The sequence below is a fragment of the Aedes albopictus genome, chromosome 2 (assembly GCF_035046485.1).
Source record: "Aedes albopictus strain Foshan chromosome 2, AalbF5, whole genome shotgun sequence".
Lineage (NCBI taxonomy): Eukaryota > Metazoa > Arthropoda > Insecta > Diptera > Culicidae > Aedes > Aedes albopictus.
Genome location: NC_085137.1, coordinates 383,421,148 through 383,443,586, shown reverse-complemented (window position 1 = coordinate 383,443,586; position 22,439 = coordinate 383,421,148). Strand labels below are relative to the sequence as shown.

General features: G+C 40.9%; 1 protein-coding gene across 7 annotated transcripts in view; it reads left to right on the top strand.

The window, feature by feature from the left end:
* The window catches only part of LOC109403225 (uncharacterized), a 96,494-nt gene that overhangs the window by 31,684 nt on the left and 42,371 nt on the right, over nt 1-22,439 (top strand). For 4 of the 7 annotated variants that reach the window (XM_019675997.3, XM_019675996.3, XM_019675994.3 and 1 more), the window contains exons 2-4: nt 6,743-6,899; nt 6,983-7,149; nt 7,618-7,653. In XM_019675997.3, coding sequence (XP_019531542.3) covers nt 6,743-6,899; nt 6,983-7,149; nt 7,618-7,653 — 360 coding nt within the window. The remainder of the gene's footprint in view (nt 1-6,742; nt 6,900-6,982; nt 7,150-7,617; nt 7,654-22,439) is intronic. The other 3 variants (XM_029878905.2, XM_019675998.3, XM_019675995.3) reach the window with 1 other exon arrangement.

Below are 22,439 nucleotides of genomic sequence, written 5' to 3'. Positions count from 1 at the left end.
TCAAATAAGTTGAAGAGCCACTTTTAGAGCTTTGAAAAAAAAAATGCAGTAATACATGTGCAGATATTAGTGCTATGTAACTCCATTCAAAAGATATTGATGATTTTCTCAAAAATAGTCAATTTTCAACCAATATTTCCTTGAATTCCAAAAACAACACGACTCTATTGGGCAATATGCTTTGAAATGATATTTATTCTTTAACATGCTGCCAAGGTTTTCACAGAAAACGCCTGAAACTCTTTAACCAAAAGGGATCATACCAATCTTTACACATGAAGCAATCCGTTTTCAAATGTTCTGTTGAATAAGAAATTAAAATCGAAAAAAAAAAACAGTCAGAACACCGGGTGTTCTTGAACCACCCTAAGATTCGCCAGAAAAATTGTTCTGAATCGATTGATTTGAAAACTACATAAAAACTTTTTTAGAAAAGTTGCACAAGAATATAAATGTACAACTTTGCCGAAGAATTCATTTAAATTATTGTGCAATTAAAAAGCTTAGTTTCCAATGTCTTCATTAAGATACAGTGCCGATTCGTTTGTTGAGCGCTCGTTAGATGGGCTGTCTCGATGATTGAATGTTCACTTGTTGGGGTAAAACCCAACTAAAAAGTACTGTCAATGTCAAAACGACTGACGTCTGACGTCGCATCGCAACTCGTATATACAGAACGTTTGTGTAAGTATTCGAGTGTTTCGTGACGTATTTCTCGTGTGTCTTGAGCGTTTGGATCAGTTGTCAGTTGCCCCAACGAACGAACGCGATTCGCTAATCGTGGCGCAGTCGTGACCCAACCAGCGAATCCGGACTGTAGTTCACCCTTATTTTCATGTTGTCGAGTCTCTTATTAAACGAATTCCTATTAAACGGACTCCTATTAAACGAATTCCTACTAGACAGGGGTGAGCGTTATAGGAAACTAAGAGCTTATGGGATTTCGGCATTTTGGGGGTGTGGCCTATTATCTCGGGTGTGTTAAGAGTTAACGCAATACTTTCTTCGGCAAAGTTTTAGGGCTTGATAAGATCTACCATTTAGAACTTTGGTTCATATGATTGGTTGGCAATTTGGCCGCTAGAGGGATCATCAACAATTTGATGCTAAATTGCACTACAGGAACCATATCAGGTTGACAAGCAAACGTTACAATATACGACAGCTCAAGACCCTGATAATTTGGAAGGATAGTGTCTTCGAGAAAGTTGTTGGGTACGCCAATAACTTACTGACGATGAGTTGCGAAGTTCGAAATTCCTCCACTGGGCGGCGCTAGTAAACATGCAAATTTTAGAAATCTCATAGCTCAGAATTCTGATAACTTAGGAAGTTGGTTTCTTCGGCAAAGTTGATCAGTATGACATAAACTTACATAAAAATAAACACTTGTTTCAAAATTCTGCCACTAGGAGGCGCTAGTGAACTTGCAAATTTTAGAAATCTTATAGCTCAGAATTCTGATAACTTAGGAAGTTGGTGTCTTCGGAAAAGTTGATCAGTATGATATAAACTTACATAAAAATAACATTTGTTTCGCAATTCTGCCACTAGGCGGCGTTTACAGGGTTTTTTCGTCTTTTTCGACTTTTTTGGCGGTTTTTCGGCTTGGCAAAACTAGTGTCGCTCCCCCCGATAACTTAGAAAGTTTGTGTCTTTGGAAAAGTTGATCAGAGTGACATAAACTAACATAAAAATAAACACTTGTTTCGCAATTCTGCCACTAGGCGGCGCTAGTGAACATGCAAATTTTAGAAATCTCATAGCCAGGGTTGACAAACGTCCTTCTCGTCACCACTGCGTGAAGATAACAATAAAACAATCTTCGTCCGAAAGAACAACGGTGACGATTAGCCTTTTCGTCGCCGACTGCGGGCGTCACGACGAAGCTCAATCATAAATAGTCACCCACCAACTTTTCCGTCGTCCTCTTTGTTCCCTGGAAATAAGCGACGACGGGCCAAGCGAACGCCAACTGGGAATAGCTTTTATTGGCGTTTCGGCACTTACGGTAATGTGAAACCTCACTAGCTCAGTTGGTAAGAGTGCTGGATTGGCAATCTAGAGGTTCGTTGTTTGATTCCAGGTGCAATTATTTTTTTATTAAAATCTTTTTTTTGTGTGTTGCTGGTGGCAACATTGATTCCGTCGGCTAGATGCACTTGGACGAAGAGCGAAACAAAGCGAATGGAGATTTTGTTTTCGTCACGACGCAAGCCCTTCACGACGATTCGCTGGCTTGAATGAGTCATCCGATGTGGAACGAGCAACGATGACGATCTAGTTTTCGTTCTCGTCGTCGACTTTTTTGGTCGTACGGCGACGATTTTCAGCCCTGCTCATAGCTCAGAATCCTGATAACTTAGAAAGTTGGTGTCTTCGGCAAAGTTGATCAGTATGACATAGGCTTGCACATGTCACAACTTTCTAAGTTATCGGGGGGAGCGACACTAGTTTTGCCAAGCCGAAAAAACGCCAAAAAATCGAAAAAAGACGAAAAAACCCGGTAAACGCCGCCTAGTGGCAGAATTGCGAAACAAGTGTTTATTTTTATGTAAGTTTATGTCATACTGATCAACTTTTCCGAAGACATCAACTTCCTAAGTTATCAGAATTCTGAGCTATAAGATTTCTAAAATTTGCAAGTTCACTAGCGCCTCCTAGTGGCAGAATTTTGAAACAATTGTTTATTTTTATGTAAGTTTATGTCATACTGATCAACTTTGCCGAAGACACCAACTTTCTAAGTTATCAGGATTCTGAGATATGAGGTTTTGAAAATTTACTTGCTCACTAGCGCCGCCCAGTGGAGGAATTTCGAACTTCGCAACTCATCGTCAGTAAGTTATTGGCGTACCCAACAACTTTCCCGAAGACACTATCCTTCCAAATTATCAGGGTCTTGAGCTGTCGCATATCGTAACGTTTGCTTGACAACCTGATATGGTTCCTGTAGTGCAATTTAGCATCAAATTGTTGATGGTCCCTCTAGCGGCCAAATTGCCAACTAATCATATGAACCAAAGTTCTAAATGGTAGATCTTATCAAGCCCTAAAACTTTGCCGAAGAAAGTATTGCGTTAACTCTTAACACACCCGAGATAATAGGCCACACCCCCAAAATGCCGAAATCTCATAAGCTCTTAGTCTCCTATTAAGCGGATTCCTATTGCGCCCCCCGACCAGTGATCTTATAAGAGTCTCGACTGTATGTACATACGGCCTTATTATTAGGAACAACTTTGTAGAAAACCATTCGGAGGAAATAAATGCATCTTTCCTCGTAAATCTACGTAAATCGCATGTACCATTGTGCAATATAATACCTTTATATAAAAATTCATACTCTGAATTTTCCATTTAAAAGAATATCAAACATTACTTGCGTCATATCAGTCGTCTATAAATGATTCACATAGCTCATATAAATTAGGAAGCTACTTAAAAAAAATGAGAGATTCACTTGCATATACCCCACCGTGTATTAAAAAAATCTTCATAAATTCCAGTTTAAATAATCGCAATAGCTTTCCTTTGTGGTTTTGAGATACTCCAGAAAAACCAGACGTTTATCATAATTGTGACATAATTCGGGCGTTAATGGGTTAACAGTTAACAGTCAACTGTAAGGAAAAACAAATACCGTAAAATGGGGTGTTAAGAACTCGTGGAGTGTTAAGGGATTCATCTTCACACACTACTTTGAAAAATCGCCAAACCGTATAAACATTGATTTATTTATTCCAAATTCGCTTCAAATGTGTGTTGGAAATAAAGGCATACTACACCTAATCCTTTTTTTACGTCCATGCTTGGCTGAGCGACAAAAAATTCTACCGCTAAGACAATGAGCAAACTCAACAGTTTTATATTTTTTAAAACATCTTCGTGATTAGGAGAAGAGTACAAAAATATAAAAATGTGTATTTTGATCATTATTTTGTCGGTAGAATTTTTTTTCGCTAAGCCAATAGTGGACGTAAATCAAGGTTTAGGTGTATAAGGATTACCACATTTTAAAATATGTGTTTACCTAAACACTAGACATCAAAAATAGAACGGCATTGCTTTTTCCCAATTTTGCTACATTTGAAACATTTATTTGTGAGGTCAGAAAAATTATGAGGAAAAATATGTGAGTAATCGTAAGGTGTTCTACAACTCATTTCAAATGAAACTAGGGTAAAATATTTGATGTAACTAAGGTGGTTTTCGAACACCGACAATTTTTGTGAAAAAAGTCTAGTTTCATAAACTGGTGGGGTGTTAGGGGATTGAATTTCTCATATAACTTTTTTATTTGTATCATGAAGTTTTGAGGTGATTGATTCATTGTATAGCAGTTACTATTCTGAATGACGTATTACGGATTTCATTTTGGATGATAACTTCAACTAATACAATATAGATCTTAAGGAACAAGTGTTAGATTGATACATATAATTAGAAAATTGGTCAAATATTTATTAATCAATGCCGCAATAGTCCCCTCTTTACAGAAGTTTGTGTTCTTTTGGTGTTTTGTTATGTTTTAACGAAGGAGTATTCTTCTAAATAGATTTTCCGTCTGTTTTCTTATTTAAATATTATTATTGATTGGCGCTAATACGTGACAGCTTTTTGAAAATGTGGAAGTGAGCATCACTTGTTCCATATGTTATGTAAACCAGACTGCCACTAACTCTTGCAAAATAATCTAAAATATCTCAGAATCTAAAATACGACCTATCGACGATGCTCCTGAGTAGAAATATCAGCATTGAGAACACAGTTTACACCCTGGGCCATCTAATGATGCTTGTATATAAAATAAAACATTTCAATATATATGAGTTTTAAGTGAACAAAAAACTGTAAATACACATCTTTAGTTTACAACCTGTTTGTCTGTCTGAACTATACAATTTGGTTACTCTAAATAGTAACTGTGAATAATGTGTTTGTTAAAAATTGAAGCCACTCAGGTACAATTGAAGTTTTTTTTTTTCAAATTTCGAGGCTTTAACAAAAAAAACTCATATACCAAGGTAGATGACAATGAAACTGTCCCTGCACCTTCAAGACTATGATAATCTTTTTCGGTGATGTTCAAGAAATATTACAGCCACTGTTTGACTAATTGTACAATTTTAATCTTTCATTGAAATATAAGAACTTTCATTGAAATATATTGAATGAATGTAAAATCATTCCCTTAAATGCCTTAACACCCCATTTTCATATTTTCCTTAAAATCGCATATTTTGTTGAATATCTTCAATTTCTCCAAAAAATCGTTAAATTTTGTAGTCAATATGCGTAGCAGGCAGCAAGACAATGATCGGACTGCTTTTCCTGAAAGTTTTAAGAAGTAGAACCCATAAATTAATGGGGACGAAAAATTTTTCCGTCCCTTAACACCCCATTTTACGGTACGGTAGAAAACTATGCGCGAATTCCCATCATATCAGACGGAAAATAGCCAATAATTGCAGATATTCCAACTTTCCTTTGCCAATGGCTCATCAGATTTAAACAAAAAGGTGTAAACTAACAACTATCAACAATCAGTGGCTATAGCTCTGGAAATTGAAAAATCACGCGAAATTTCACGTTTCAATTTCACTCCACTTACGAGTTGAAAATTTGTCTCGTTTTGCGTACGACGAAGGCAACCACACAAAAGCAGCAGCTATCCGAGTTGTTCTACATCATCGTTCAATTTTCACTTCATCAGATCCACTTTCAGAATCAACCTTCAAATCATACCCCACATCCCAACACTTCAAAATTTGATTTCATTACTGTAGAATACAGCAAAAGCTGTTCAATTAATTAAATCCATCACTATTTTCCCGTCGGTAAAATGTAAACAAAAAGTTCTTCGTCTGCAAAAAAAAATGTGTGCGTGGATTTCCTGCATACGGAACATCATATTTCACATACAGTGAAAGATTTCTTCGTAGTTCTGTGATGGCGTGTAATGATCTGGTGGGCAAAAATACTAACTGAAATATTTTGGTCGTTATTTCAAAGCAACATCCATCTCAATTTAAAAGCTTTCTGCTCAAAAGTACATCGAACATATGATTTGATTTGGATTGCGAAAACTTAACCGACTTTTTGAATAAACATTGGTAGGTGTTAATTTTTGACTATCCTATGTACCATAGTGTCACGTTGGAGGTGTGCCTGGAATTAAATTCAGCTTGTGTCCGAAATAGACGTGGACAAGAACAGAAAACAGAATTCGAGGGACAATTATTGAATCTGATAATTTTAAGGAAATTATAGTTCTTTCAAAATATTTTTTGCATGACTTATTTATAAATTAGTAATTGATGCCAGATTAGCCATGAGACATAAGACGAGATGCAATAATAAACCCAAACATTTTTGATCTGTGCTTAGACGGGAATTAGGTAAAAACCATAACATCGTTGATTAGTGATTGGCGTTTACCTTCAAGCAGAACTGATTGCATTAACATATTCAAGTGATTGAAGAGATTTTCATAAATCAAGCAGTGTACTTGTAGTACCTATGACCAAGGAACTGCATTCACACAAAAAGGTAACAAAAGAAGAACTTTTAAAACGTGATGTTGACGAATAAGATAATATGAAACTATACGAAACTATACGCTATAAAGTGTAGTGATTCCAAAAAGCTCTCTATAATAAAACGGTGAATGCCAGTGATCATACCCGGAAAATAATCTAATGAAAACTATTTCTTCTCAACCGTCATCCCCGCAAAACAGACGCCCGAAGTTGTACGACATGCGATACAGTATTAGCCGAACTCGAGCACATCGACGATGACACCGACTCGTTCGGTGTCGATTTCGTCAAAATCAACGACAAACGACTAGCGAAACAGTATGGCATCACGAAATTCCCCGCCCTCACCTATTTCAGGTAAGTGTCATTTGTCCGCCCATGACGCACCCCGATGACCAGATGTTTTCAAACGTTAAAACATAATTACCAAAACCACACAGAGAAAAAGAACCCATCATCTACGAAGGTGACCTGATGGACGAGGCCGGCGTGCTGGACTTCCTCACGTCGCTCGAAGCAATGGACCTGCCGGACCGGATCGAGGAAGTCAATGCCAAGATCCTGTCGAAAATCATCGAGGACTCCGACTACGTGGCCGTCCTCTTCTGTAAGTTAGCGATCACCTGCTGAACGATGCAGCCGTCTGTGTATACATGCTTTCGGCACAAGCTAGCCAAGAGAGCTGTACATTCCAAACTGGGAACCATCTTTCACACTTTCTCACTATCTCTTTGATGTATATTGAAGTGTAGACTATTTGATCTTTCTTTTTTCTATTGAAAAATCACCTATTCACGATTAAGTAGCACTAGATTCTCTAACCCCAAATTTCACCTTTCACCGATTTGTGATTAATCTGTACAAATTCAACGTATGGTTAAGCTCGTACTTGCACTGTTTATTTCACTGTATTGGATTATTTTTATCTTATTTTTTCTTTTCTCTTTTTCTCTAACTTATTTGCATTTTTCGCTTTCCACACGAAATATACACTGTGTGTCATAAATACAAACAAATATTGAATGTTGATAATGTTTGCCAAAATATCAAATACCACCTAAAACCAATCTCGTAGGCACAAATCACGAAAACTGTCCACCCGGAAACAACAGTAAGTGAAAAAAAAAGTTTTGCACCAATCTCCCAACTTAAAATGTCTCCGTCCCTAAAGCCCCTGCACCAAAATTCGACCTGACCGTTTTCCGTTACGTTTTAACATGGACCACTTGTTGAAAGGACTGGCAAGTCGGACAATACTGCTGCTGGCAAACGCATTCCTAACCTGAACAATAAATACCAGTCTTCTCAAGAAGTTGTCGTCAATTAATCTATAGCTTCCGTTCTTCGTTCGTACCACTCCAAACCGCCCATGAAGAATAAACGTCCGCGTGCTCCCCGTTTTCATTTATGTCGTTCAACAAAATCGAATACTTAGTTCCGAATCCGGCCCAAACAATCCGTGAAATTTCAACTCAGCCAAAAATGGTTTTCGTTTTAATCGTTCTTTCGTTCCATGCCTTGTTTAACGGTGTACCTTTTCTCAGCTTGTAGCTTAGTTCTGTTTGTAGTAACCGAAACACCATTTTTCGCCTCATTTTATAACCTCCGAGCATCTTTATCGTTCTGTGTATCTCACCTTAGAGCATAAACATCACCCCACGTCTGAGCTCGAATTTTCCTCACCTGATGCGCACACATGCGTTGTTTGAGCTGGGAAAAATACTGTTCACGCTTTCCATTCATCGCTTCCGAACAGTATCCGTTCTATCTTCGCCTTGCGCTGCATTACTCATCTTTCAGTTGCGATGGTCGGTTAGCGAGCGTTCCGACTCATGCTATGTATATGATAAAATCTTCATGAAAAAAAATTCTCCAAGTTGCTCCTTAAACAGACCCTTACCTCACAGTGACTGCTGAAGGCAATAACGATTCCCTGTATGTTTTTTGAAGTAAATTGTTCAAGTAATAATCACCGTATGATGTGTAGTAGTATAATCATTAAAAACATTTCGATTGCACTATTGTGAATTAATGTCACACGACGTTTAAGGTATATCTAATCTTAAGCAGGTACTCGCTCTATGATTCATGCTGAGTTGTTTTAATTGGATTTGTCTCATAGAATGAAACAAAGTTATCATAAGTCAGGTAGACAAACTAAGTGCTTTGTGATTGGTTTCAACTCAATAAGCTGATAACGATAGCCTGTATCATAATTGCCTATTACATTTTTATTCGGGTAATAGCTTACATACGCTCAATGGAAAATCTCTTTTTCGCCGACACCTACCTCACACGCTGAACCAGGTTCGAGAGTCGAACACCATGCACCCCCATGGTCATGGGAAAGTTTGTCCCGTTGGAAAAATAAAACCCACCTAGCCTTCACAAAATCTCGCGACTTGACCGTGATGCACGTCTAAATCCGGGCCACTGAAACAGCGGCCGTAAATATGAATAAATCCAACACCCACCATACAACAACATCAGACAGTCGCAGTTCGTCGATTCTGGTCATTTCGTGACGACAAGTGTTGCTCCCGTGCTCCTGATTCGCGATCTCTCCGATCATGGGCGTTGGAATAATCTTCGCTACCTCCTCCAGCTCACACAAGCAACCAACAAGTGTAGGTGGCTAGGTCGTGACGTTGCATTGGAATTTACGACCGAAAGGTGGAACCGAACAACTTTGTTGATGTTTGGATGGGGTGTTTTATTTTTGAGGCTGGATGTGGGATAGTGTTTTTGTTTGAGGTTAAGTTCATATATGTATGATATTTGTTTGTGAAGGGTTTAGTTAAATATTTTTATTAGTTTTAGCATCTCTATCGTGCGTAGCGAACACGTTGTTAAATTCTCTCGTCATGATTCACAAAATCCTAGCATAGTGGAGTTACGATATGAGAGAAGTAGTTCACTCAAACAAATAATCAGACTTTACAGCGGTATTTTTCATATGATAAAATACACATTATTGCTGTAGTAAAATTCTTCAAAACCGTTTGAAACATTTGAGATGGCAAGTTGGTACATTCACAGGCTTTCAGGTCTTCAAGTGTCATTGACCATCCAACTACAGTACATATCTAAACGCGAAATTTACTAATGTAAACTACGTTTACTTACTTTGAGTTCTCAGCACCCATGGTGGTACTGAAGGCCAAAGTGTAAGATCTCCATTCTGGGTGATTGCCCGCCATCGCCTTGATCTGTGGCCAGGTCAAATTTCAGTCGACTTCCTGTACATATTTGTACGCCATGAGCCACTGGGTTGACTTTTGCTGCGATTTTATATTGGGTTCCAGTCTAATGCTTAAGTGCAGGTTCGTTCCCACCCCTGCCTAGATCGTGGCCGCCCCACCTCCATTTTCGCTCCCAAGTTTCTGTAGCTATCGGATTTGGAGGACATCGACGATTAAGCTAAACGCTAGAGGTCCAATATTCAGTGAGGACACCACAGGAGTCTGTTGATCAGGACATGCAAGACATGATTGAGTATTGGCGAACTGCAGCACTGATTGGACGTTTGAGTTGTAAATTCGGATTTTGGAGAGCGTCAACTCGCTGACTGTTTTTAAACTTAAACACGCAAAATCAGCCCTTTTTCATCAGACATCAGGTTCAGGTAGCGTGGAGATGGGGACTGCCTTCAATAGCTAACGAAGGAGACAGGATTACATTCCCCGATCCACTAAATCATTTCCATTGCCGCCAAGCCCTACGTTCCTCTGGGACCGTATTGCACCTTTGAAGAACAAATGTCCCAAATGAAGAAGAACGTGCCTCTGGAAACTGCTTTCTGATACCCTCGAGGTTGGCTACCTAGCCTTACAGCAAATAGCAACACGCATCATGACACACTCTCTTAGGAGAACATCTTTTGGTTGGCCTTACCAAGGCCTTTCAGCTTCCCGGGTGGCCTTACGATACTCTTTGTCCTCGGAAGGCGAGCAGGGTCGACACAACACCTGCTTCCAACTGTTCTGCAAGTGTAAGAACTGATACCGCGTGTACCGTGATTTGACGTCCTGTAGGCTAAGGCCCTATTGGATAGCACACAGAAAAACTTGCTGACAAAGGGCCATCATCTGCTGCTGACCTTGCCAAGGACCCCTTACCTTCCACAGTCTCGGATCCAACCTACCACGATGTTCTCCGCGCGGCCACATGTTCGACCGCAGGGTACCAGTATGACCTGCGCAGCGGACTCCGACCCCTTGAACCTTGGATAGCGATAGCCGTCGGATCGACATTCCAGCCAAGCTTTCCACATCCTCTGGACAAGATTGTCCGTACTCGTATCTTCACCACATGTGGCAAGCATTTGGACACGCATTGTGTAAAAGCGCTGCTGGCACACGAAGAAAACATGTTCTACCGTTCCCTCTAAACGAACGAGGTGGCACAAACTAAAAGCATGCGATTACTTGCATACATCGCAGTATTGTTGGAGATCATCCGTAACAGTATAAGACACATTCTACGGGCCCCGTATCATCAATACCAATTTTTCAAAGTTGAGTTATGGCATATTTGACATTTTTATCACATTCTACATTACTTTTGTCATCCAAAAATGTATTCGACATGATATTAGTGTGACAATAAATATAAATTGAACGACGATTAAAATTAACATTGAAATCGTGATTTTAAGTCTTTTATGCACACTTTTCATCCAAACTATCGTATTTTAAACACCAACACACTGATTTTTCAAAAGTCTTCCATCATTTGTAGCTAAATGTATGTAGATTTTTAGCATAAAAAGATTTTTAATCAAAAGACTTTACAGCTCTAAAATATGGCTGATCATAGTATGGGTTTTTATTGCGTTGTAACGTCACGAAAAATCAACATTTTTAAATTTTATTCAAATACGGAAAATGTTACAAATATGAAATTTTGTATGCTCTTTGTACTCGAAAAGATCTATCAAATGAGACTAAAAAAAAGAAAATCGGTTCACGGAAGCCTGAGTTTCACCCGGTTGAAGTTTGCGTTGTAACGTCACGAAAAAAAGTTCTGTGGAAAAGACCAAATCATTCTGGCTTGGACGGCTTCTGAATTGGACAAACGTAGTTCTATATTCAAAACAGTTTCGTTCTCGTTATGTATGAGCTCTTTTTCGAGAAATCGTTTATAAATTGCGTACCATTGCCGGTTAATAAACTACGTAGATTTTTGAAGGACGGGGGAGATGGTGTTTGGCCAAAATCTACAGTGTTATTGTACTGCGATATTGTAAAATGTTTTAATCGTAATCTAATACTACTCAAACCGAAAATTTCTGTGATATGAGTGGCCAACGGACGAAACACTGACGAAATTACTAAGTTATTAAGTTGGTCAAAGACTTACAGTTGATTGATAGTTTGATTTAAAGTTCCACCAATAGGCGGCGCTAGAGAACATACAAATTTTAAATTTCATACATCTCAGGATCCCTTTTACAAAGAATTACGATTTCTTCGGCAAAGTTGTTTGGTAACTAAAGGACTTGCAGTTGATTTACCAATAGATGCGAGATTTTGCCTCTAGAAGACGTTAATTTCCATTTTGCAAAAGCAGGCAAGGGATTAGAATTTCTTGAAAAGAATTCTACAAACTGGAACTTTTTTCACTTTATATATATTGTATTCAAATCAAATTGTAATCAAAGATCAATATATAATTCTTAACTCTCAAATTTTAATTTAATTTGATTCACTTATTCCTTAGATATAAGAGTTAATAGAACACAGTCAAAAATATGATTCTGCTTAAAGCGCTCCATCTTTCGCTAACCAATCAAGTCCAAAATTGTAGAAATTTCAGATAACAAGATGAGGAACTATCAGTCAAAATTTGAGAATTTTTTATATATTTTATAAAAAGTTATGGCTTGTTGAATGTGTTTTAGGTAATAAATAAAATTGGCATGCTTTTGTAAATTTGCAACTACCACCACCGTGTGGCAGAAATTAATACCATACGGCTATTGAACTGAAAGTTTAGTGATCTACCAAACAACTTTAATGAAGCAACCATCTTTCCCATTAATCACGATCCTGAGATAAGTAAAACTAAAAATGTTTATGCCCTCTAGCGCCTCCTAGTGGAAGGATTTGAAATCATACGGCCAGATACGGCCCATCAATTGAAAATTCCAACTGTCTAAATAGTTAGGATCTTGAAATATATGGGATGGATATTACGTCAGTCCAAAAGCTAGGCTTTACATATACTGGCGTGAGTGAGAAATGGACAAATTGAGGTGAAATTTGCGAAAAAGTTACTCGTCCTCTCGGTGAGACTCGAACTCACGACTCCTACTAGTAGGAGTCGTGAGTTCGAGTCTCACCGAGAGGACGAGTAACTTTTTCGCAAATTTCACCTCAATTTGTCCATTTCTCACTCACGCCAGTATATGTAAAGCCTAGCTTTTGGAATAAAGTAAAACTTCCATTCGGCTGGTTAAGCCGCAAAAATCGATAATTAATTTAATTATATTACGTCAGTGTTACATCTATTTTTGATATAACAAGAATCACCGACAAGCAGACTTAACACCTACGAAATTGAAACTCATATATCTCGGGACTCTAATTACTTAGACTTTAGACTTTTAGAATGTTGATGTCTTTGGAAAAGTTGTTTATCTTGTCAAACATTTTCAGTTCAAAAGCCGTTTGATTCAAGTTTCTAACTGACTAGTGGTAGTTGAAATTTTGAAAAATAATACACTTTATATTTATTCAAAAAATATTCAGCATGTTGTAACTTCTTATAAAGTGCCCAAAAATTTTGCCAAAAAATAGTTTCTCAACTAATCAGTGTGTCTGAATCTCACATCCAATAGTAAATCAGCTGTAAGTTTTTGACTTATCAAACAACTTTTTTTGTCAGAATTAGGTCTATTTGTCTCTGGAATTACAGAAATTGATGCTCCTAAGTGGTATGCAGATCCTCAGGTATGTCTTTGGTTCAATAACTGCTCGCATATCTTAAAGCGTTTTTAATTGAATCAATGGCATTGCATAAATTATTGAAAAAATGTTTAATTCGACGACGTGGTTAGTTTTATGCTGCAAAATCTGAATATCTGGCGGTGCGAAGTAATGAATATCAACGGTTTAGTCTTTGAGACAAAATTAGATGAATATGGGTGATACTAGGCCGAAGATGGGTACCATTAACCTTCATAAAGGAGTTTTCATACTGCTGATAGCAATAACTTGGCCCTCCGAGCCATGTATCACAAAACGGATTTTCAATAGAATAAAGTTGCTCTTGGAGCAGAAAAAATAGTGCAAAAATATATTCACAAATTCGGGCAATTTTGTCTGATTATTCTGATTTAAAAATGATGTGCCTTTTCGTGACATTACAACGCGAGCAGTACCCTGTTTGAAACTGAACGGGCGTTGTAACGTCACGAAATGTAAAAGTCGATTATCCAAAAACGAATCCGAAATGTATATGTTTTATTTCACATATGGTGGGAGAAATTTTCAGTTTAAAATAAAAATCCGAGCAAATTTTTCAAGATGTTGGTTGCGCGGTAGAGGGGGTCGAATTCTAGTGCGTTGTAACGTCACGCTACAAATACGCATTTTAAACAAGTTTTTCTAATGAAAACTAAATGTTAAACAGGTCAAACATATCGGAAATTTTACAAGGAATCTGAATATGATAAAATATTTTGAGGTTTACAGTCGTTTTTATGAACTGTAGTGAAAATCTGACTACGAATGCGTAGCAACGTTGTAACGTCACGGTAGAATGTGCCTTATCTCGACAGCGGGGTGAGTTATATGCTGACAAATTTAAATATCTGGCGGTGCAAAATAATGGATCTCAGCGCGCTAGTCTTTGGAACAAAACTAGAAGAATATGGGTGATAATAAACCAAAGATGGGTGCCGGTGTCATTAACCTTCATGAAGGAGTATTCATACTATTGATAGCAATAACTTGGCCCTCCGAGCCATTTATCACAAAACGGATTTTCAATAGAATAAAGTTCCCCTTGAAGCAGTGAAGATAATGCAATGATATATTCACAAATTCGGATAAATTTGGCTGATTATTCTGGTTCTAACATGATGTGCATTTTCGTGACGTTACAACGCGAGCAGAACCCTGTTTGAAACTGAACGGGCGTTGTAACGTCACGAAATGTAAAAGTCGATTATTCAAAAACAAATCCGAAATTTAAATGTTTTATTCCATTGAATTGAAGAACAAACCAATAAATTTCAATGGTGGAAAAAAAATTTAGAATATCATAAAAATCCGAGCAGAGTTTTTAAGATGTTGGTAGCGCGTTAGGGAGGGTCGGATTCTAGCGCGTTGTAACGTCACGCTACAAATACGCATTTTGAACACGTTTTTCTAATGCAAACTAAATGTTCAATAGGTCGAATATATCAGAAATTTTACAAGGAATCCGAATATGAAAAAATATTCTGCGGTTTACGCTCGTTTTCACGAGTTATAGTGGAAAATCTGACTACGAATGCGTCAAAACGTTGTAACGTCACGGTAGAATGTGTCATAAAAGTAACACAATACCTGTAGAAGCATAATCATCGTGGTTATCAAAGGTAACTTATCATCGATCATCTCTCCCAAGCATTTGACGAAGCGCGCCGGGTGGTTTCCCCGCTTTTGGCAATAAAACCAGGCTGTGCCGCTTCCAAAGCTCTGGGTAAACTCCCTCGACTAGTTATTTCTGCATTGCAGACCTGAAGCGGGAACCTCTGCAATAACTACTTTCAATGCCAAGTTTGGAACTCCGTTCAGACATGAGGCCTTACCAACGCTAAGGGACCTCATTGCCATCCCCAGTCTTCGCCTGTCCTACGAAAGGAGGCCAAGGACTAGGACCATGACGCGGAAATAGCCCCTCGATGATCCCCTCCAACATCTCCGGAGATTGCTCTGTAGGAGCCACCACACCTCTCATCTTGGCCATAACGATCCTGTAGGCGTTACCCCACGGGTTCGTATTGGCACTCTGACAGAGACCCTCAAAGCATGCCTTTTTGCTTGCTCTTATCTCGGTCTTGAGCGCGGCTTTTGCAGCGGCGAACACCACCCGCCGTTCGTTTCGCTCTTCCTCTGACCGTGCTCGCTGCATCCGCCGCCTAGCCCGTAGGCAGGCGCGGCGCAGGTCCGCAATCGCGTCGGTCCACCAGTAAGCCGGTGGCCTCCCATTTCTAGGGTGGACTCGCCTAGGCATGGTCGCATCACACGCACGTGAGAGCACCGCTACCAGCTCGTCGCCGTCTAAACCGAATAAGTTTCGCTCACGGCGGAGCGCCTCCCTAAATACCCCTTCGTCGAAGTATTGGCCTTGGCCTAGCCGCCTCTTCTTCTATCCGCTGCCTGCTGTTAGTCGATAGTCGATACTGTAGCGAACCGCCAGGTGATCACTGTTAGTGAAGCTATCGTCTACTCTCCACTTTGAACTACTTGTTGGGCCAGGACTACAAAAAGTCACGTCAATAATCGACTCCGCTCTAAAGGTACTCTTGGTACCGATATTAGCCAAGTCGACATCTAATATGACCAGTGTCTCTAGCAGCATCTGACGGCGCTGGTTCGTGAAACGGCTTCCCCCATTCTACGGCCCAGGCATCAAAGTCAGCCTCTGTTACCACCGGCCTTCGCCCTGTTAGCACGGTCGTCATGCAGTCCAGCGTCTGCGTGAACTGCTCGATCGGCCACCGCAGAGGTGCATAACAGCTACAGAAGAAGACCCCGTTTACTTTGGCGACCACGAAGCCTTCATAGGTAGTAGACACCAACTCATGGACGGGGTATTTACCCGTCGCCCATATCGCTGCCATTTTTCTGGACCCATCCGCGACCCAATTGCCGTTGCTGGCGGGTACTCGGTATGAGTCCGCTAAGATGGCGATATCCGTCCTTCACTCAGAAACCGCCTGACAAAGCCGTTGCTGAGCCACGTCACAGTGGTTCAGGTTCAGCTGCGTTACCTGCACTGTGATTTGTTGTTCACTGCGGCTTTCTTGAAAGCCGGGCACCTTGGACCACCCATCGAATATCTGTTGTTTGAGGATTCCCCGGTACAGATCATGCAGATGGGCGGACTCGTGCAGCTTTGGGCCTTACGACCTTCAGCGCCGCATCGCCTGACAGTTTGCGCCTGCCGGGGCCTTTGCAGTCCCACGACTTGTGTCCTGGTTCCAGACACCTGAAGCAAACTTCTGGTGGCTCGTGGAATGTCAGGTGACATTTTTTTTTATTCCTGTTCGGGTTTGTCACTGCGACCAGTTTTTAGATCTATTGTGACATTACCCGTATCCTTAGTGTAGTGCATGTCGCATTACTCAATTGCCATTGAGGGGCAATAAAGTATCGATTTTGATACAGTTTTTGTTTTGTTTTCTTAGAAAACAAAACAAAAGTACTGATATTGGCCATGCATCGGAAACCTAGCATCACCCTTGTTTTACTGCTAAATTCTCCCCAGTAGGAAGTTTAGGACCCGGGTTTTAACATTAGCAGCAATATCATTCCAATAATGGAACATGTGTTCAGTAATAAGGATTCTAGTATGTTCCTTGCGTACTAGCACTTTCCAGTCTTCGAAGAGTTAGTACATACATGGATCCCTAACCCAATTTGATTTCCTTTGCATTGAGTTTAGCCTCAGATGGTGAGGTTTTTAACTATATGCAAAATAAAGTTGGTAAACTCAGTTTTATTCAAAAACTGGAAGTCACCAAAACACCAGTAGTAGGACTAAATGCTACAACTCCTTGAATTACAAGAACACATATTCCAAAATTGAAAAATAGGACGATACTAGATTTCGGTTTGGTAGATCTATCACCGCAACGCAACCCAAAAAGGCGATCTACCCACGCTACGGGCTCCGTTAAAGATCGAGCATCTTTTAAACCCCCTCAACCATTCATCCCTCAGCACGGGTCGCCTGACACCTTGGATTGGGGTTACCTGTTTGGTGGACTTTTACCCCCGGAACAGGTGGTCCGTAGTGCTATTCTAAGCCGGCAGCTACACGGGCAATGTCAGGTGACATACACACCAACCAACCCACCTTTATGCTCCCTACTAGGTAGCTGAACCAAAGCTATCTGTATCCCTGCTAGCCCTTTCCGTAGCTTAACGGCTGCGGCGGCCACCTGCACATCGCACTGTTGCCGCAGTGCCGTGACGAGCTCTTCCACTTCGGTAATCTCATCAATGTCCTTGACCTTCAGAGTCGCCTCATGTGTCAGAGCCCTCACCTGCACACCCTCACCAAGGACCTCTTCTGCCAGCCTCTTATAGGCGGCGCCCTTGTGCTCCTTCTGGCGCTTCAGCTCCAGGATCATCTCGCCCGTACGAGTACGTCTAATACTGCGTACGTCGGCTCCAAGACCCTCAAGCTTGGCGTCGCTTCGCATCATCTTCAAGACGTCCGAGTACTTGAACTGTTCCGTCTTGATGACGATCGCGTCGCCTTTCTCGCGCTTGGCACCTGCCCTCCTACGCTTTGGCTTGCCGTCCTGCGCTACTACCTGCGGATTCGTCTGCTTCTTCTTCTTCCGCTCTACCTTCGTCCAGGGGGGGGGGGGTGTCCTCCCCTTGGATCGCCCTGCTCTGTGGCTGCTGAGGGCCCATCAGCGGTCGCAACCCCTTGTTCCCATCGTTCCGGGACGGGCCAGCCTTTTCAGGCCCACCCTTCCCAGCTTTCCGGGAACCCTGGCTGGGGTCCGTCCTTCCGGCATTATTACCGACTTTCAAGGTAATGATTCGCCTAGCCTTGCGGACACCGCCAGACAACTCCTCGCCTGACGGTTGCCTCGCCCGCTTCTGCGATTGCTTGCCCCGTTTGTCGCGAGCAGTCGCTTCCGCCTTATTCGGACTTCCTGCGAAGGAGAAGGCCTCCGTTTGGGTAAACTTCGGCACTTTCTCAATTGCAGGCTCCGCTGCTGCAGCAATCAGCAACGCGAGTGTCGCGTGCTCCTGCTTGGCATCGTCGATCGACGCCCTAAGTCGAAGCAAGTCAGTTTTCAGGTCTTTGCTTATGTTCGACTTAGTGGACGCAAAGTCGATGATTTTGCCAAGCTGCTGCTCAGCCACCTCTATTGCGGACCGTCCTTTGGATGCTAGGTTGACGGCCCTCAACAACCACGCTCCGTCCATAACCTCCACCGGCTGGCTTGCCGGGAAATGGACTGGAGCACCCACGCTTGAGCTGCGTACGCAACTCCCAGCGCCTATCTCCTCACTTCTCCTTGTCGGAGATCTCATCAACCCGCTTCTTGCGAAGGGGTTGATCCCACCACTATTTCCACCTAGATATTGATTTTGTTTATTTGACTTCATGATCAAATCCCACGAGTAGCACGGGAAAGAATGTCCACCACGCCAGAGCCCTGCTTTAACGCGGTAAGGGACAGCTTACTGTGGGGGGTAAGGGACAGCTTACTGTGGGGGGTGCCCGTTAAAGATCGGGCATCTTTTTCACCCCCTCGATCACTCATTCCTCAGCACGGGTCGCTTGACACCTTGAATTGGGGTTAATAGTCCTATTCTTAGCCGGCGACTACGCGGCTGACTCGCAAGCGGGGGGTGCGTCAGGCCCCAGGACTTTCGCCCCTGCTGCCCCGGGATTTCCCCCGGAATTCTTACATTCATTCCACTTGGGATTCCTCAAGAGATTCCTGCTATGATTCCTAAAGAGATTCCTCCAGAATAGTTCCAGAGATCTCACACGAAATTTTTTCATGCCTTTCTCTAGTAATCATTCCCTTTTGATATTGTTTCTGAGATCAATCCAAGCCTCTTTTAAGAACTCTTTCAGTCATATCTACCAAAATTCTTTCAGGGACTTTTTTAGAATTATTTCTTGGTGTTCTGCTGGTATTCCATCTTTAATTCTTCCCGTGGTTCCTTTGGGGAATCCTCCCGAGATTCTTCTGGGATACTTTCAAGGAATCCCTCCGAGATTCCTTTATGGATTTCTCCCGGGATTGCTTTTATTGATTTCTCTTGGGATTCCTTAAGGGATTTTTGCCGGGATTGGTTCCGGCTACTTTTAGGTATTTCTACCTAGCTAGAGTCATTTAGAGGTTCCTTAGGGGATTTTATCTGGATTCTTTCAGGAATTCAGAGATTAATTTCAAAATGATTTCTCCAGGAATGCTTTCCAGATTCCTTCTTGAATTTCTGCTGGAATTTCTTCAGGGATTTCTCCAGGATTCTCTCAGCGAATCCTCTTGAGATTTTTTTCTGGGATTACTCCAGGATGGCTCCCGCAATTCCTTCAAGATTTTTTTATAGGATTCTTCCTGGATTCTTTCAAGATCTTCTACCGGGTTTTTTTTTTCGGAATCCAGCCAAGGATTTCTCCCAGTATAAATTGAGGGGTTTCTTCTGTGATTCTTTCCGGTATTTCTCCTAGAGTTTCTCCCGAGTATTGTTTGAAACTGGACTACTCTATATATTTTTTCCAGGATTCCTGCAAGTATTACTTCATGCGAGAAGTAAAGGGATTCTTTGATAGTGTATCGAACCGTGTATTAAGTATGAGCAAATTTGCTACAAGGGGCAGGGGAATGTTGGGGTGGTGATGGTAGGCTACTCTAAATTTGAAGTTTGTGATGACATTACTTTTATTAGGCTTCGTCATTTATGGATTGTTTTGTATTTGCATATAAGGTAAAGGAAAAACAAGCATGATGAAGCCTCTAAGTTTCAACATACTAAGATAAGGATATAACTTTCCTCACAAATGTTGGATCATCTGTCGTTTACGGATGGTCTTTGCATTTATCGAGTCTGTTGTTCCATCCATCCCATTGTGGACCATGGCATTGTAATATAAATACTAAATAACACCTTATACGGTAGATAATTATGAAATCAACATTCAAGAATATATTTCTTTTCTTCAAACTATAATTTGAATTACATAGCACATTCCCAAAAAAAACACCAATCCAAACATATCATTTTTTTTTTTTTTGTTCTTAGCCACCAAATTTGTTGGAAGACGTCAAGTCAATAACGTTCACTAAAATCGATTCCCATAGCATCCCTCTAGATGTTTTTATCGAATCGAATCATAACGGAAAACAATCAAGAGTCCCATTTGTTTGTTATTTTCCGAAATCAATAAAACAGTAGATTGCAATGAAAAATTTTCACGACCGCCAACGGCGAATTATTAGGTAGGTATATCGCCTCTTACTTAGCTCGACTGTGCCACGGAACGCGTGTAAGTTGAAGCCATTAGCTTCGGCGGACGCGAATGGCTGGGTCCGCAAGAAAGTCAGTTCATTTTTACTGGGGAAGATGTCTATTTTTATACGCCACACTGACTGGTAGGCGGTATATTTTTTCACTGTCTGAAACGGATATTCCGCTCGCCACTGGTCCATTATTTCGAGTCCATTATTGAGCACTGAGGAGCGTTGTGGAAAGTTTTCAACTAGTGTTACGTCCAGCATGTGATGGTTCACTTTTTGCTATTGAAACGAATTTGTAAGAATATAGAAAAGGATGCAAAAATACTTTCTTACTTTAATATTGAAGAATTTTGTTCACCCTGTTTTCACGCTCGTTGATGCAAAACAACCTGTTCGCGGTGAATTTCTGTTACGCATTCGCAATATACTCGTTGATGATCCACACGTTTACCACAACTAATTCGTGAGGACGATGAGCACCGTAATTTGCACACCGCATAAATCACATCACGTTTGGTTTTGGGCCCCATAATTTACCTACACATTTCGATTAAGTGATTTGCAAGTGTGTTGTCGACAAGAAAATTTTATAGAAACATCTTTTTCTGATGAAAACAATGAAATCAACTTAATAGTCCTGTTCAACGACGTAGGTTGAACTTGCTCGAAGTTGCTGCATCCTGCTCTAACCCGTTTGATGACAAATGGGTAAGAGCAAGATGCAGCAACTTCGACCAAGTTCAACCTGCGTCGTTGAACAGGACTAATCACGTTTCCACAATTCCTATTAAACTAAAACTGCACGCTAAAACCGCTCAGCACCTAAAATGTGTAAGGCCTACTCATAAGTGCATAATTTCCAGACCACACAAAAATGTGTAACACTCTTCTAGATGCGAAATTTCTATATTTTTTTTTTTTGTTTACCAAGGTCACTAGTAAATCTAGCTAGATTGCCGTACAATTTTGTTAGGATATTTCAGGGTTTTGCGGACGCAGGAGCTGATTTTGTGAATGTGTAAGTGTTACACATTTTTGGTATAGTCTGGAAATCATGCACTTTAGTGCTGAGCGATCTTAGCGTGTGTGTGAATATTGAGTTTATTATTAGTACGGTATCCAGACTGACTGCACCACTTTCACACATCCATTCTCTCGGAATACGTTGGACCTTAACCATAACTTACTCACCGATTTGCACTAGCCACTACATACATACCCATGTGTGATCGTCTTTTTCACAACCGCCTCGTGTGTGATTTCCTGTTTGATTGACCACTCGCCAACGACACCCACAATGCAGTTTTGACATGCAGCCGAGCGAGTTGCAATTGAGCCGTTGAGCTTTAAACTTGATGCTTTGAGTTGAAAGAATTCCGTTCACTACCTAGCTCAAAGTGATGGCTACAAATCTTTTCAAGTTATTCAGAGTCAAGTTCAGAGCCAAAGCCCAAGTTTCAACCTCAACGGCTCAATTAACGAAGCGAATCCTTCGTCATCATCGACAGACAAGGACGATCGTCTGAAAAAGACCTAGACATACGAGGTCCCAGAATCCGCCCTTCACCGTGTGTGCGTCGTGTGTTTTATCCCTATCTCTACACCTCACCTACCCCCATAGCCCCTGTCTCTAGCACTGAACTGTCCAAGCACCTTTTCGATTGGAATCACCATACCACTCCTAA